The sequence below is a fragment of the Canis lupus genome, chromosome 2, assembly GCF_003254725.2.
Source record: "Canis lupus dingo isolate Sandy chromosome 2, ASM325472v2, whole genome shotgun sequence".
NCBI lineage: Eukaryota > Metazoa > Chordata > Mammalia > Carnivora > Canidae > Canis > Canis lupus.
The window spans coordinates 2,744,106-2,762,911 of record NC_064244.1 but is presented as its reverse complement, the minus strand read 5'-3'; the positions used below and the strand labels follow the sequence as shown (position 1 = coordinate 2,762,911).

Here is an 18,806-nt window from a genome sequence, read left to right as displayed (position 1 = left end):
ATAAAAGTCTTCTAGAACTAAAGATCAAGTTCAGCAAAGTAACAACATACAGAATCAAGAAACAAAATCCATTGTATTTCTATATGTTGTCAATGAACATGGATGCTGAAATTAAGAATACCATTTATAAGCATAAAAAATGGAATAAACAGATATAAACTGAAGGGTTTTTTATAGATAGATATAAACATATAGATATCAATCAAACAAAATATGGACAAGACTCATATGCTAAAAACTATACAATGCTGATGAATGAAATCACAGATCTAAAAAATGGAGAGATTTATGGGGATTATGAATCAAAGACTCAACAGAGTAAAGAAGTCAATTCTCCCCAAGTTGATATCCAGGTTTAACAGAATCGTATAAAAACCCCAGAAAGATTCCTGTAGATAGAGATTTTTTTTTTTTAACTAAAACAGTTGACAATTTTATTTTCACATTTCACAATACAAATGAAAATTGCCTTTTTTTTTTTTTTTTTTGTCCCACTACTCCCCTGCAAAAACTATTCTCTCTTTGATAGGAAAGGGAAGCAAGTCTTCCTTGTCATGCTGTTAGAAAACACCCAGAGTCACAGCACCATGATCTCCTGGTGAAGTAGAACAAGTAATATAAAATTAATATAAAGAGGTTCCTGTCTCTCCTTGTCTGTCTGGTCGAGTCACTCTGGGCCAAGTAGGCACCATCATGGGACGGGCAAGAGGTCTCATCATTGGGGACCCAGGCATCACTGGCATGTGGCCTCCCATAGGTGGCCTCATTCCAGGAGCAGGTCCCACTGGCAGCATTCCAGGAGGAGGAGGGCCCATCATTGGCATCATGGGAGGGCCCCCCATATGGGGGGCTGGCATCATACCAGGGCGAGGAGGACACAGGAGACTGGGGGGAGGTGGGATAATTGCCCCTGCAGGAGGAGGAACAGAGAATGGAGTAGGAGGTATCTTTCCTTGTTGAAATGCAGTGGTTGTTTTGTTGATCAGGCTCTGAGCCTGCTCTTCTATCCATTTCTGATAGTAGTCTTTCACATTCTCTTTGTGTTTCCTACCACTGCAGTGTGTCTTTCTCACAGATGGAGAGTCATGGGTGAGGTATGTGTCGCAGTAGTCTCAATAAAACTTAGGCATGTTGCTCTGCAGGCCATTGGCCACTCCGTCCCCGAAAGGAGATTATTTTTAAATTTATATGGAAAGGCAAAGGATAGAGTAGCTAAACAATTATAAAAAAGAAAAATAAACTGGAAAACCACACTTCCTGATTCTGAGACTTGGAACATAGCCATGGTCATCAACACTGTGTGGAATCTACAGATGGACACACAGATCAATAGAACAGAAGAAAGAACCCAAAAATAGCCAAGTAAGGTCAACTGATTTTTCTTAATTATGCAAAAGCAATTCAATGAAATAAAGCATTCTTTTCAACAAACAGTGCTGGAACAAATAAATGTCCCAGGCCAAAAACAGAAACAAAACAAAACAAAACAAAACAAAACAAACCCCCTGAATTTACACATCATACCTTATACAAAAATCAATCCAAAATGAATTACAGATTTAAATGTGAAAATGTAATATTATAATACTTTAGAAGAAAATCTTTAGGACCTAACACGAGCGGAATAATATCTAAAAATGGTATCAAAGCATCATTCATAAAGAAAAGACAGAAAACTGAATGTCATCAAAACTAAAAGCATTTCCTTATTTCCTTTCCAAAAGACTCTATTAAGAGGATGAGAAAAGCCTGGGTGGCTCAGTGGTTGAGCATCTGCCTTTGGCTCAGGCTGTGATCCTAGGGTCCTGATTCTCCCTTTGCCTATGTCTCTGCCTCTCTCTGCCTCTCATGAATAAATAAATAAGTAATCCTAAAAAAAAAAAAAAAAAAGGGTAAGTACAGAGAGAAAATATTTGCAAACCACATATTTGACAAAGAATTCAAGTCCAGAATAGGTAAAGAACACTTAAAATGCAGCAATGAGAAAATCCAATTAGAAGAGCAAAAGACATGAAGCAATATTTCTTTGAAAAGTTGTATTGATAGCAAGTACATGAACGATTTTCTACATCACCAGCCATTAGGGAAATGCAAATTAAGACCACAATGAGCTATTACTGCACAGCTAAAATAAAAAAGTGATAATATCAAATGCTCACAAGGATGCAAAGAAACTGCACCTGCCATACATTACTGTTGGAAATGTAAAATGGTACAACCACTGTGGAAAACAGTCTAGCAGTTTCTCATAAAACCAGACATACACTTATGGTTCCACTTAGCAATTACTCTTCTGGACATTTATCCCAAAGAAATAGAAACTTAAGTCTAGACAAAGACCCATACACAAATGTCCATAGACACTTTGTTTCTAATATTCAAAAACTGGAAATAACCAAAATATGTGACAACAGGTGGTCAAATAAACCAAAGTACATCCTTATCACAGAGTACTACTCAGCAATACAAATAGACTATTGATACACACAGCAACTGGAATTGATTTCAGGGGCATTATGCTAGGTGGAAAAAAAGTCAATCTCAAAAGGTCAGGTATTGTAAGATTTCATTGATATAGCATTCTCAAAATGACACACATGATTAGATGACACAACTAAACACACACATGGTAGCAATGCCAATTTCCTGGTTTTGATATTGTACTATCACCATGTACGTTTTAACAGTTGGTGGAAACTGGATGAATGGTACCATCTTTGTAACTTCCTATAAATCTAAAATCATTTCAAAATAAAAAGATTTTTAAAAAGCTGGAAAATTGTCAGATACCACTGCAAGCAAAGTGTGCATTTTTCTCCCTTGCTTTCTTCTTACATCAAGAACTCTTACATCAAGCCTCTTATCATCATGAAGCTAGTCTTGTTTATCCACATTTTGGGCCTGCCAGGTAAATTGTTTCTAATTTCTTTTATTTCCCAGCTATAAAATGGAAGTAGTTAATTCACCTAGCTCAATGTTCCTCTACAGGGGTCCAATGACATTTGAGAAAGGCTAATTTGTTATTGTGCAAGACTTCTTGCACAACTGGTTCCAGCCACGTCATCAAGCAGTGTCCTCAGCCATGTCGGCAAGAAAAAATGTTTCACATCTTCCCAAAACCTCCTGAGAAGGACATTATTTCCTGCGTTGAGGACCCATAATTTTCTTAATTCATAAGGGCCTACTGAAAAGTTAGAAAATTTTTATCAGGAAGAGTTCTAGATTCTAAAAAAAAAAAAAAAAAAAAAAAAAAAAAGTACTAGACTCTAATAAATGTAAGTCCCGCAGAAAGAATACCCATCAGAAAAATAACGAGGCAAATTCTAATGTCAAAGTTAGCTAAATTTATACTAGATTTCTTATTATAATCTACTTATTCACCTAGGAGTGATTATGACAGTCAAGGATGTTATTATAAAAGTATTTATATAACACTAAATACAGGATATTCATGATGGAAAGTTCAGATAAGTTCAGAGATCATTGTATTCTTTCCATCATACTGTCTTTTTGACTGTATTCAACCAGAAAAACTATTGAAGAGAAAAATGACTTCTTTCTTCGATTCAATGGGATATTAATTTGAAGCTCAATTATGATCACTCATCTGATACTGCACTTTACCACTATATTTGCTCACCTTCAGAGAATCACCTCACTACGGAGTGACTGGGCATTCACATAAGTTTTGAAGTTTGGGAACCTGTAGAAATTTGAAAGACTACAACAGAAATAAAGCCAAAATCTCTGAATTTGGAGGACCCCCCCAAATCAAGAGGAATAACAGATTGGTTTATAAGTGAGTGAACTCTATGGTAATTGAACCTCAGGTCACTAAAAGTGAAGAAAATTTAACTTACTTATGTTGGAAAATGCAGCTCTGTTAAGAAAAGAAGCCATCAGGACAAAAGAATATGAACATTCTCTTCTCAAGGGAAGCATGAAACCTAAATAATCTTCCCAAATTTCTTGCACAATAATTTCAATTTATTATTGATGGATCCTGGAACTGAATGTTCTTTTTTGTTCTAAATACACAGAAACTAATCTTCATTTTGGGAGTCAATTTCTAACAAGTCAATTGCTCAGAAGAAGTGCTCGGCAGCATGAGGTACTGTTCATAAAGCCCAGCTCTCATCTGCTTCCTTTTACCCAAATTTGTACACTATTACTAATTGCCATTAATCATTGAATCCAATACACATTACAGTGTTATCTACTAAAAGCATTAATTTTTTTCTAAGCTCCAATAACATAAAAATGTATATTTTTATTGTTTATCTTATCACCACCAATGAGTTTATGCTCAAAGCCATGAAAGCTGTTTGAGTCCCCCTTCTCTCTCTGGGGGCTCACTGGCTCACCGTTGTGCTAAAAACTTCAGAATGCCACTACAGCCTGCCTGTGGCCCAGGAAGTGGGGCTTGAGCTGCAACAGGAGAATGAATTTGGTAACCAGGTTGGACCAATGTGCATTTAAAACTTTTTAAAAAGTTCAGTCTAGGAATTATTGCTAATAAAGCTTGCTGCTATATGAATGGCACTGAAAGGTAGATTTTTAAAGCCAAGAATGCACTATGTTTTTTTGTGAATTTTAGTGACAATTCATAGATTAACAAAAGATATCAATGATTGTCTTTAATATGTACTTTTATATTTGAATGTCTTGTTTACTCTAAAGTGAGAAAAGGGACTCTGGAACACATATTAATATGTTTTCATTCTTTCTAGAGAGATTTAATTAGAAAAGAAATATTTGACTCAGATGAGAAAATATTTTGGGTGTCTCAAGAAAAATAATATAGTTTCTTAAGGAAACTTTAAAAAAAGACAGTTGAGTACACTGCAGTTCAGCCTTTAATAGTTCCAGATGGTCAATGCTATTAAAAGGACACCCCCTCTATTCTTTTATCATGACCCTGAGGTCACAAATTATCTCTAAGATGTAAGAGCCATTCGTTTTTTGAACAGTCAGGTTGTTGTTTAGCATTAACCAACCAATTTATCTTGGGCCAAACTTCAGCAATGACAGAAGTAACTGATTAGCCCAAAATTTAGCCAAAGAAATAAATGTCTATTGCTTTAAGCATTTCAGACAGTCCTTCGTACTTATAAACAAGAGAACTATTCTGAGGTCTAAATGATGGCAGACAGCTGTAGTGACTGATGTAGATGAGCAACATCATCACGCACTGCTTCCCTATTCTTGATACGTAAAAAAAAAAAAAAATTAAAACTTTAAAAACTTTGTGAGACTTTTAACAAGTGAAGAATTTATGTCAATTTGTTATGTTCAAACATAATATCTGTACCTCTTCCTTTTGTTAAAAAAAAGTACTTTCCATTATGATAATGAAATTGCCTTGAACCTGCATAGACAACAATACACAAAATAATGTAATATACTAAATAAAGTAATAAGGTTAATTTCTTTCCTGCTGTCACTAAATTCATGCTAACAGTCTCTCTTCAGCTTGACATCAATTAATGATTTTAATTCTAGACTCTTGTCACAGTATTCACCACCCTTTTCTGTAATTAAAATGGATGATGCATGATGAAGATAAAACACATAAGACTTCTTGTAACATTTCTGTTCATTAGGATTTTCGCTTTTACAATAAATGGCTTTTAGCACTAATTGCAGTAGAGTAAGATGAAAATAACTGTTTTATGGATATGAAGTATGGTCTTTGTATATCCAGAAAAGGTACAGGCATGAGGATCGCTATTGAGTGATCCATTCCTCAGGATGGAAATCTATGGTGTACTTAAATTAGTTATATCCCAAATATTTTACCTCCAAAGTTACAAAACGTCAATACATGGAATAACCATGATGCATTTTTTAGAATACTCCAAGAAACCAAAATTGACCTTTAGTGATGTTAATAAAAAAAAAAAAATGCTGTAAATGTCTACAGAAGATAAAATATACTAATATTAGTTTACCAGAAAAAATTAAAATGAATTTTGGATTGCTACACATTAGATAGTTGTTAAATATCTTCAAAACAATGTTTAGGGCCTTGCAATTAACTCTTTTGGGAAACATTCAACCCCCAACCTATTGCACTGTCATCCAGAAGCTTCATTCTGGGAATAAAGTTCCTGGATCTCTAAAAATCAGTATTACAGACATTTATCAAATAAAACCTAAAGGTAGGGCAGAATGAAATTTAAACTGCAAGATAACTGGAAGCAATGGTTCAATGTAATAGCAGTCTGTGGTCAACTGAATGAATGCTGCATCTGCCCCGCAAAATGCCGCAAGTGGTGGCCTTTGGAAGCTGCGTGGCTCAACTCATCAGTCCTTCAGCTTACCCTGCCATGTAAATCTAACAACTGCCACCTCTCAGTATTCAAGCTTACAATTTGGCATCTATGCTGAATTTCCAAGAGGGACAATATTTAACCCCATTTCTTACCTTGAAAACAGTCATAATTTTAAGTGGGATTTTAACCTTTTTGTGATATTGAGAATTTTGATTGAGAATTTTTAAATTTATGGTTTTTCTTTCAAATTTTCTATGGATTTAGAACTAGAATACATTATAATCAAACCTTTAAAAAGTATATGCTTTCAACAGGCGAGAAACATGGAGGAAAGAGAAAGCAGAAAATGAAAGTTCAGGAATAAGATTTATAAGCACACAAAACAGAAGCCATAATGTGGAGGCACGTTGCAAACACTGCTCAACATTTGCTCCTGATTCTATGAAACAATCAACCTGATGTTCCACAGCCAGTCAGATGAGTGAGCTTGAAATGGCTAACTCAGGAGCCAATGGCCTTCACTTGCCACCAAGATTTCCCAGGGACCGAATCCTGAGAGATGCTGGCATATCATGGAAAACAACAAGTGAAGGGGGATGTTCTGTGAACAAAAAACTTAGGACATGATGAATCTCTATTCATATCTTCGTGACTCACAAAGTCTATTAACAAAAGTAGGGTTTGAGAAATAATGGAGTAAAGAAATATGCATAAATTGGCTTAACCAAGTGTTTCTCAAACACATTTGTACATGGAACCCTTTTTCTCCTGTTAGCCACTGTTTGGGAAACTCCCACACCACACTGCCTATATATCAACCTTTAGCACCCAAGTAGAGATACCAGGGGAGCAAAAATTCAATAGAAAGCCAAACATTACTTTGGATTCTTGGTCAAGATAATGGTAGCTAAGTGGGCCTGAAGTGACACAGGTCATTGAATTAAATATGTTCTATTTTGGAGTCCAATCCTTTTTTGTGGTGGAAAAGAAACAACAGAGGCTTTGTCTCTGGGCACGCCTCAGAGACAAACTAGTAAGGGCAGTAAAGCGCTGAATTCATACCTCAGCTGCAAATATCCATCACTCGCCTTCATTTCCCCACCTAGCCCAAAAGTGGCCAATAGCATCTCTGAAAGGCTAAGATACCTACGTTTGGAGTCTGGAGCTAGAAGTCAAAATAGCACATCACAGGACCAGCTAATTTTACCCATACTCCTTGTCTCTCAGGAAGAGAGCCCAGGCAAGCAGGCTCAGGGTGTTGGCAGGGCAGGACTCGCAGAGTCAGAGGACACATCCATGCTGGGGTCTTCCTCATTCACTTCTCCTATGTGGACAGTATTTATACAAGACCCTACCTCCAAGGGATGGCAGTAAGTGGAAGGAAAGAGGAGGATGTTAGCAAGGATGAAGTCTCAGACCCATGCTCAGAAGAATCTAATTTACTTTCACTATCCAAATAGATCTTAACCTGGTAGGAAAACACATTTTAAATTATATTCATTGTCCTTTCACTTGTTCCATATTTATATTTTCAGTCATAGTCAGGCTTCATGGATACATATAGACAAAAATATTTTTATATATGGACATGTCATAATTAATAACCAGGGGATGTCAAGTTTTCTATTTTTATATGAAGTGAGCCAAAATAATTTTGGGAACTCAAATAGCAACAGTGGTAAAGAATGTTAAAGGAGGTGCTTCTCTACTAATCCACAGTGAAGCAAAAGCTATGTTGAGAATATAAGCAGTGTTTTTTCATTTTTATCTAGTCCTCCACCCAAATTCTTCCCAAAGAATCTGCAATTCCATTCTCAAACAAAGCACCACCAATGCCAACAGACAGAACAGAAAGGAGGACGCACAAAGAAGGGAAGGATTTGCTCTAGCCAAATAACAAATACTAAACAAACTTCACTTATGTAATTCAGTATGTCTCATGCATTCACTCGCTTTATTACAAGATCCACAAATTTAAATAAAACATACTTGTAAAAACTGTTACTGAAATAGAAAGTCAGAGAATAATAGTTTTCTTAAATTATGAAGCTAATTGATTTTTTTAATGGACCATTCACTGTTCCTTGACCCTAAAAGATTTTTATTCTAGGCCTCCTGTACATTGTAAATTCATTATGACCAACCTAGTTCCCAGAAGTATTGCATCATTAGAGGTACAGAGATGGAGATTAAAAGCAAAACTGAAAGTGAACTGTGCCTTAGGCAAATTAATAATACAAGTGAAACCATTATGTAAAAATCATTGTTTGGCTGCAAAACTTGACTATGCATTATAACAAGTATCTTGGAAAGTGTTGAGAGAATTCTGCATTGAAACACAGTAATCATCTTAAACTGCAAGAAAAGAATATTGCAAATATGGACAACCGTACAGGACTAATGAAGCTATCCCCTGTGGTTCGCATCAAGATAGGGAAGAAGTAAAATGTCTGTATCGCTTAGATTGTTCTCCAACTAAACCACGTATTTGCCTGTGGATAAATCTGAGGACATTCATTTAGCTGGTATACACTTCTCTTCTACAGTCTCTTAGGATGGAAGTTTACAGCACTGAGCAATTAAATGCCATATTGCACACACTAAGGAATACTGTGTGTCCTGTCCTGACAACAGTGAGCTTATTCATGAGTTTAGGGATCCCAAAATTGGTGAGGATTAGAAAGAGTCCTAGAAAGCAAGAAAATGGAAGGATTCAAAAAAACAAAAATTTGGGGAAGAACCAGAAGAATAAACCCAGACTTGCATCACAAATTAAGTCCCTGTTTCTCCCATTTACATATTTAATACTCTGAAAAGCCAAGAGAATCAGAGTAACTATCCTAGCCTAAAGCCTCAAACGAGGGAGAGGATGAATGGAAAAATATCCAAACATTAATCTCTTCGAAAGAAAACCACGATAGAATATTCTTTCTAGTTCTTTCATTCGTTAAGCGCAAGACTCAAAAGGGCCTCGACTCTAGAATTGTTAGTGAGAATCTGGAAGTGAAGCTGCTGGATTCTCATGTTAGTTATGGACAATATTGAGTCTTTTAGCCTTCATCAAGGCACCAGAAACTTCCTCATTCCCCAGGTTATTAAAAATACAACAGGTAGAGGGTCTCTTGCTGTGGCAGCTCTGAAACTGCCAAATGAAGATACGGAGGAACGCCCTGCGAGCCTGTAAACTCTAATAACAGAAGTGCGAGGCAGCTTTCTCATCCCCTGGGAATTACAAGAGAAATTCTAATCACTTATAAAAATGGTTTTCGATTATCTGCTTAAAGTAATTTTTCATTCATTTCGTGGTCTTGGGGTTCTTACAATGGAATGGCTCAACAACAGATAACAAATTTTCTGGAAAAGATGCAATCAAGTTTAAGTGGAAAATGTCATAAAATATGATAGGGAAGTAGAAAAAAAAAGAAACAAACATGAGGTTTGAGAGGAAGACAACATAGCACAAAAGCCTTCTCAATTCTTATTATAGATAAAAATATTTTAAGTGAACTATAAAAATTCAAAGTTTTATTTCCAGAGAAATAGTCTTAAAAATTATAATTATAATTATAATTATAATTATAATTATTTTTATCAGTATATAAAAATACTATATACTGATACATAAATGAAATGGAACTTTGTAAATATTTCTTTGTGATTTTAAATGTGATCATAAATTTAGTCTTAACGTTTATTTAATTCATTTAATATGCCCTACTATCTGTTAGGCAAAGATCTTAACCATTAAATTCACTTTAATGCCTCAAATAAATATACAGTGTTTTTTTTTAATCTTTCTTTACATTAATCCCACAACCATCAATATTTGGACTGACACCAAAAAACTAAAAACTCCTTTTGAGAATAAATTCTTCATATTAGGGAAAAAAAAAAAAAAGAAAAAGAAAAAGAAAGAAGAGTAGAAAGGACAAAAAGCTCTATCTGGTGAGTTTAGTCAAATGGTTGAAGTCTACCTCTCCTGTTCCTGCTTCATTCGTATCCTCTCCTCTTCTGACGTAAGGGAGTCCTGTATTTTTATTTTACCCGTTTTCTCAATCTTGTCATCTTTTCGATGTTTGCCAAACCTGTTGATAACAAAAAATTCTAACTTGTCAATATATACAAAATGAGTTTTCATTCTTTTGTGACAAAGACATATGTACTCAATGAAATGCGAGCTTGCTCAAAATGAGGGCCAAAAGGCCTCCTGCAATTCTCTAGTTTTTGCCCATTATGAATATTTTCAATCACCATTATTAGATTCATTTTTAATTGCAACTCTCCAGAGACAACCCTTTTGAAAATGGCCTCAATCCTCACTTTTCTTTTGGCAAAACAAAAATAAGCAACTTTTCAGTTAATCCTTACTGCACAATTACTAAATGTATAGAACTGAATGCTGAAAACCTCAAATGCTAGAGGCCAAAAATCTGCATTAGAATAGGTTGCTCTTGTGACTAAAGAATGAGAATTCACAATCATCTACTTAATAATCTCTCCATAAACAACTAGTCTTCTTTATTTTCAGTCAGGTTTATTGGAAACATTTATCATAGTTTAAAAACTGACAAACAAGGCCATGTTTGCAAGGTTTAAGGTACAAAGGATAATTTACATTGCTATAACACTTTGAGCTTATGAAGTTGAAAGCTTTAAGGCATCCTCATCAAATTCGATTCTGGAAACCAATGAAAAGTAATTGCTGAATGTGGCATCTTTGCCTTCAAACTCTATATCTGATCAAAAACAAACATGAGGAACAGATACATGATTCAAAAACCAGTCCACACAAACTTTCACAGATGGCCACGGAGCTGGAGGCTCTCTACAAAAACACTAATACTCCATTCTGGCATCCAAAATATCTCAGGAGCCTAGATTTGCTATAAATTCTTTGTCTTGCTCTGTTGCTTTTCTCTAAAAAAGAGCATGTTGCCTGGAATGTACGTACTACATACCCTCAAATAATACTCATCTTAGTCATGTAGTCACTAGATGTTTTAAAAAAATCTTTTATAGGCAGTTACTCAACTAAGCATTCATAAATATATAAAATATATTGCATATTTCTTTCAGAGGACAAAGTAGGAATCTGGCTTATGCTGTACAATTAATCATACTGAAAGGAGGAGTAAAAAAAAAAAAAAAAAAAAAGGCTATTCCAAAACTGATGTAAAAGAAAAAAGAAGTATTTTAATTAATAATCTGGTTGGTAGCATAGGTCTTTCTTCTATTAACATGAATCTGATTTCAAATACTGGTTTATACATGAAGTGTACATGGGAATATTTACTAAAGTAACACTGTTTGCAGAGGGGTCTATAAATAAAAGATAATGTTTTTAAAATCTTAAAATAGAAAAAAAGTCAAAATATCACCATCACTCTTCCTTTAAAAATTACATTATTAGAAAGCATTCAAAACTGCCTACAAAGTTAATTTCTATAAAGCAAATCTATCCTTAAATTGTAATGGTATCTAGAAACTGGAAGATCATTGCAATTGCAAAAAAGAAAAAGAGGAAAGAAATCCCTAAGAACTGACCACTTCTCACAAAGGATAAAATACGTACAATGCTTTTAAAATTAATAAATACAAAGCATTAAAAATAAACACTTTGCCTTTATTTTTGTTAATATATCAATAATGCCTAAGAGGCATAATGACTAACTTTATAGAATGAATTAATAAATAAATGAAAGAGCAAACATAAAAAACTGATACATCTCAGCAGGAGCCAACATTTAAAACATAATGTTCCTTCATTTGACAAAAATTTATTAAGCATCTACAGGGGGTTCAGGGGAGAGCATGAAGCTGGACAAATTAATCTGAGCATCATCAGCATGTAGATGGTATTAAAGCTTCCATGTATTTCCATCTTGAAAATTTTGCAACACTAAGACATCTGGAAATATAAAGTGTATTTCTGACATTAAGAAAAGTGTAAGTTCAAGTCTTAACACATGATATTTACTGGCAAGATGGATTCCTAAAGGTAAATCATTTTAACCATTAAGTTTTTCAGTTCATCAATATCCCTCCAATGATACAATGTTGCCACATTGACCTATTTTGTGTTGCTTTTAAAGACTGTGCTGGTTCATATTCTAGATTACTTACATTCAAACCTATATCCTAGTTAAGAAACACGATGCCATGACACAAGATACACAGTTGACCCCTGAACAACATAGATCCACTTATACCCGGATTTTTTTTTTATAAATACGCTACAGCACTGTATATGTATTTTCTCTTCCTTATGATGATTTTAAGAACATTCTCTTTTTTCTAAGAGCTTACTTTAGTGTAGGAATATAATATGTAACACATAAAAATATGTGTTAGTTGACTATTTACATTATCAGTAAGGCTTCAGGTCAATAGTTGGCTATTCCTAGTTAAGTTTACGGGGAGTCAAAAGTCACACATGGATTTTCAACTATGCAGGAGTTTAGCACCCCAGCCCCTGTGCTGTTCAGGGATCAACTGTATGTCTCTCTGCACCAAAAGTTATAGTTTAATCTTATAGGAAGATCATGTACATCATCCCTTTGAGCTAATAATATGAGAAAAAACTGAGAGTGGTTGGCTTTTCCATGTTTTAATACCGTTTAAATATTTTTGGTCCCAAACTTAACACTGAGCTTAATTAGCTATATTAGATCTTTTATTTTTTTTAAAATGATCTTGAGCCTACTTTGTGGAAAAACTTTCAGTTTTAGATCTCAGTCTATGAGCTTTCAACTTTTAAGTATGCAGGATTAAAAAGAATAAAAAAGTGAATCTTGACTCAGATTTAAGAACTGAATTTTTTTCTCATTTATTTGATATGAAAATATTAGTGTCCTAGGCTGTCCCCTGAATCACCAAAACATACTATTTTATTATTTGAAAATTTATTATCAAACTGTTATAGTATACCTTTCGTTTGAAATTATAAATTCAAGACTGATATTAAAATGCAAAGAAAGGACAGATAAAATGTTTATAGGTTACCATTTGGACATTTCCTTTAATGCCTACTTGAGTTAATAAATCATGTGATTTCTTTAAGCCGTCCTAAAAAGCACAGCAGATTACTTTATAATTGGGATAAAAATGAGTCCCTTAGCTGTAATTTTTTGACAGAATAAAGAGGCGAAAAAAAATATACCGATCATTCTAGAGCATAAAAAGATAAAGAACAGAGCTATGCCCTCATTCACTCTCATTGCCAACATATTCCAGTGTTTCCTTAATTTATAGTTGTTTAGGGCAGCCCTGGTGGCACAGCGGTTTGGTGCCGCCTGCAGCCTGGGGTGTGATCCTGGAGACCCAGGATCGAGTCCCACATTGGGCTCTCTGCATGGAGCCTGCTTCTCCCTCTGTCTGTGCCTCTGCCTCTCTCCTTCTGTGTCAATAAATAAATAAAATCTTTAAAAAAAATTTATAGTTGTTTAATTCTTCCTGCAAAGAGGGGGGACATTACTGAAAAATTTTAGCTACACATGTACTAGCAAAGTCAGTGTCACAGCTGAAGTCAGGGGTCAACTTATGAAAGAAAACATGAAAACAATCATTTAATAGCAAGCAGCTTAAAACTTGGAAGATACCAATTACATTTAATTTATTATCTTTTAAAAGCCACAGGTGAATTTCAAATGGGTCACTTTCCAAAGAACAGCGAAGCTGAAAAAAATCAGGTAATAATGGTATGTCCAGGAAGAAAACCCATTTTCAGCAAAGGATAGTTTTAGGAACTGCCTTCTGACTAACCGCCCACCTGCAACAGGTTTAAACAGAAAGCCCCACTATCCAATGAATGTGATGCTAGAATAGAAAGTGGTCAGACTGCACCTCCTCAGGAAGAACTTTCTAGTCATATCTTAGGATATATTAACATAAGGGAATGACTTTTTAAAAACATGGAGACACGGGTGCCAAGGTAACTTGGTCAGTTAAGCAGCAAACTCCCAATTTCCGCTCAGGTCAGGATCTCAGGGTCATGAAATCAAGCCCTGTGACAGGCTCCACACTCAGCAGGGCGTCTGCTTGAGATTCTCTCTCTCCTTTTCCCCCTGCTCATGTGTTCTCTCTCTCTCAAAAGCAAAATAAAACAAACTAACATGGAGACAAAAAGAAAAATAGCTTAAGAAGATGTTGATAGAGAACAATTTCAGAAGTGTGGCTGCATGAAGAAAACGCAATGAAAATGCCACCAAGCCCCTGAAGACTCCTTCACAGAAAGATACAGCCGGATGAGACCTGTCTTATCAGAATACAATTCTTAACACTTCTTAAACATATGGCTTTCTTCATAAAGAATACAGCAATGTTTTCATTCAGCTAAAATAAGCTCCAAGTAATCTGCTAAATGGGTTTCACTATGACGCATTACAAATGAGATCATTGCCAACTGCCAGATCGGCCGTATTTATTACTATAGTAAAGAATAATGGGCAAAACATGCACTTGTTGATGAATGAGGAAAAAGGAAAAAAAAAAACAAAAAAAACAAAGGATCATAACAAAATTCTCTTGTTTTCATATAGAAATAACTGTCATTAAAAATTTATTGATAAGAATTTCGTGCTATTGAACCATCATTTCAGTTTTTAGCAAATTAACCTAATTCTCCCTGCAATATAAATAACATTGAAATATCTTACTATTATATTGCTACTAAAATTAGAGACCTTCAGAAAAAATTATGCTGAGTGATATAACACACAATATCCTACTATAAATAAAATAAAAATATAATTGGATGTGTAATGAAGTGGATTTTTCTAGTATCATATTTGAAAACTTGATATAGTAGAAGTCCTAAAAATCTTCTGCCATACTTAAAAATAGATGAACGGAATACCCAACACCAATTATCTTATAAGCTTTGAGGAATAATTTTTAAAATAAGAATTTCTTCAAAAACAAAAATCACTGAAATGTCACCTAGAAAGTTGGTATTTCTCACTGCTCATTACCAAGATCTTCATTCCTAAGGAGGCTTTGTTACAATTCTTGCCTTACTATTTACCCTAGTGGGTAGGTTAAATGATACTGCTTGCCTGGGGGAGAGAACTGAAATTGCTCAAATACAAATTCAGTTATCAGTGACCAGAAACCATCCGTTCTCTCCCAACACCGAACTTCGACACTGGAGTGGTCAACATGGTCATCTAACTCAATACCCTGCCCTGTATTTTGCCCTTTATTTCTATATTTTTGCACCATCACATGATTCAATCTTTTCCTTTCTCTGGAAACTCATATCTCTTTTTGAAACCTCCAGGTATTCTTTGTAGACACAGTTAGTATAGCCAGGGTGCTAATCTGTCTTTGACCATTGACTGTTGTGTCAATGCTGCCATTTACCCTAAAGACCTTTGAGAGATATTAGCTGTTAAATGAGCTGGATTCAAGATTCTGCAGTACAGCAAAATAGAATACCTTGTCCTGTCTTATTTCTATGTTCCAATCAAACTCTCTGCAATGCCTCAGAAACACAATGTTCACTCAAATCAAAGCAAAATCATGAGCTTTTAACACCATTCCTCTATCATCATATTTTGTGTCATGTTTTTCCTAAATGGTTTTGATCCAAGTTTCTCTAGAAAATCTTTTCAATTAATTCTGGTTCAATCTTAGTTGTCAGCCTTGAGTTCTCTCAACTCATCACTCTCTAATACAATTATGAATTTATTTTTGTCTTAAAGTCTTAAACTGTTCTAAATTCTGCTTGAAAAAAAAATCTAACCATGTATCTTTGTAGATTGCTCTACCACACTCTTACCCATATACACTGAAGGTATATGTGCACGTTTCTGAAAACTAAAGACTAATGATCAGTCAATGTTTGTATTTGACAAACAAAAACTGAGGACCAAGAGGTATGCAGAGCTGCCCCAAGTCACACTGCAAACTAGGGACAGAGTTCAGGTCACCTCATAGCTAGCTCAAGAGATCTCAGTGGGTCTGAACTCAGATACTCCTAGAAAAATTGAAATTCCCAGACCTATGAAGTTCACTTTATGTAAATCCTAAGTGATACATATAATTGAACACCTGTTGAATGCTCTTTTGATTACTTCATTACATTGAACTAGAATTTATTGAATTTTTATTATGTACTTTATCTCACTGATTTCCACAACCAGCATGTGAGGCAGGTGTTATCATCCTTCTCTTTAGGGGGAGCTTCAGGAGAATTTAATGATTTCACAGGCCAGATAGCAAGTAAGTAGCAGAGCCAGACTTTAGACCCAAGACTTCTTTTTTAACCACACCAGCCACATCAAAAACTTGAGGAACCAGGCAGTCATTTTATGCTATTATAATTAGAGCAGCCAAGCAAACCATCTTTGTTGAAATAAATGAGATAAATCTTGCATTTCCTGCAGCAATGAGATCCAAAGGACATTGTTCCCAAATGGAACTTGTCTATGAAGGCCAGGAATCTGGAGGCAACATCAAGAACTGATCCCCAACCATTGGAAAGGATCGGAAAAACTACCCCCATGCCCATTGCTAGGTCCCTGCCAATATTTCTAAATGCAATGTTGCCCCATAAGTCCAAATTGTCTGTACTGACATATGCAAATACTGCCAGGCAACAGAGAAGCATGTGAAACTGCCCAAACCCAATCAAAGGGTAAACAGCAAGAATTCACCATGTGCATTTATCATTTGTAATAACACATTCATAGTTTCTGGCCCTTTTTTTTTTGTGTGCCTCAGCCTCCATTTTATAAATAAGAAAAAAAAAAACAAAACAAAACAAAAGTCACTTCTTCTCATATGTCCTTCCCATTCAGGATCTTACATATTTTAGTGGCATTTTAAGAAATCTCTACCATGATAGCACATTGATTTGCTCAGCAGTAGATTGTGGCAATGCTGGATGAATCAGGGAAGAGAAGCTGATTATGAAAAACAGAAAGCTCCTATTTAGGCAAAAAAAAAAAAAAAAAAAAAATCTTAGTAATCAACAATGATGAGAACGGAGGCTTAGAAAGGGTACATGACAACTTGATAGTGCTTTTATAAAATGGGATGCAGTTTTAACTTGGCAGAGTTTAGCAGGGGTTCTCTTTAAAAGGAGATTCACAAACTCGAGAATTTTGTACAGTTCTGATTGTGTACAGTTTTCATCAGCGCTAGTCTGATTAGATTTAATAAACTAAATTTGGGTTGCTTGATAGCCAGAAAAAAAAAAAGAACCCTTTTAAAAAAACACAAACAGGGCAGCCCTGGTGGCCCAGCGATTTAGCACCACCTTCAGCCCGGGTATGATCCTGGAGACCCAGGATGGAGTCCCACATCGGGCTCTCTGCGGGGAGCCTGCTTCTCCCTCTGTCTGTGTCTCTGCCTCTCTCTCTGGGTCTCTCATGATTAAATAAATAAAATCTTTAAAAATTAAAAAAATTAAAAAAATATTTTAAAATATAAAAAAAAACACAAACAAAAAAACCACAGCTTTTACTTAACCAAGCTAGAATAGCCTAGCTCTACTTAACCAAGCCAGAACAGACGTTAGACAAGCAGTGTGCCCTTAATGGACAACACATCCTTTTCAGGACTCTATTAAGTGTCCTTATAAGTGCACTCTTCCCCTGCCATAGCCTGTTATCTAATCAAGGATGTAACATGACACTTCAGGAGTCCTGGAAGGATATGAACAAGGAAATATTAAAACAACAATGAAGAAATTGAACCCAGCACATTATCAATTTTAATTTTACAAGAATCATTGTAAGTCCCAAATATCTTAAAAACAACTCCAAACCCAAACACACACACACACACATGAGCATGGAATCTAGATAGATAAGAAAAAAGAAACAGGCAATCACAGTAATCCTTCAAAACATAAGATAAAAACATAAATAACTGAAATAATATTTATAATCTGTTAGAGCCATTCAAGTAAAAGGACAGATGATGAGTGGCAATATATCTTAATTATGATATTAAAGCTTTTCAGGCATCAGCTAGTTCATAGGCTACATGACATATTTTCTGTAGCAAATAAATTCCCTTTGTAAAATGGGGTCAGTTGGTAATTACTGTTCCACACAAGATTTTTATAAGGCTTGATACACCTTATTTTTTTTTCAACATATAGCCACACAGGTAATCAAACCACATGAATCCCGAAACCTCAAACATGCAGATGCAAATAATATGCAAAATATATTTTTTGTTTCCCCTTTAACTACTTTGACTTTATAATAAATTATATATATAAAATAAACATACATACCTAAACATAGCAAAAACAACACATAATTCTGATTTTTCTAAATGCTTAATTTGGCATTGAAATCAGTCATGTCCACTTACAATGATTTTGAAAGTGCCTTTCACACAACTACTTCGCCAGATCCTTTCTTTACTACTATACTCCTAATTCTTGCACTGTTCGTTTTAATGCATTATTGTTTCATAATACAATACTCCAAATTGCAAATTACATTGGACTCAAGAAGTGATTATGAAAAATACTATCACTGCTGCCTTTGCTCGAATAACTCTGATAATAATGAG

General features: G+C 35.0%; 1 protein-coding gene and 1 pseudogene across 29 annotated transcripts in view; both read right to left on the bottom strand.

Moving 5' to 3' along the window:
- PARD3 (par-3 family cell polarity regulator) overlaps nt 1-18,806 on the bottom strand; it is a 651,639-nt gene that overhangs the window by 152,720 nt on the left and 480,113 nt on the right. For 26 of the 29 annotated variants that reach the window (XM_049099647.1, XM_025478491.3, XM_025478472.3 and 23 more), the window contains one exon: nt 10,250-10,360. The exons of the other annotated variants lie outside the window; for them this stretch is intronic. In XM_049099647.1, the coding sequence (XP_048955604.1) occupies nt 10,250-10,360 (111 nt within the window). The remainder of the gene's footprint in view (nt 1-10,249; nt 10,361-18,806) is intronic. 29 annotated transcript variants of the gene reach the window in all.
- Nucleotides 434-1,130, bottom strand: LOC112679012 (U1 small nuclear ribonucleoprotein C-like; annotated as a pseudogene).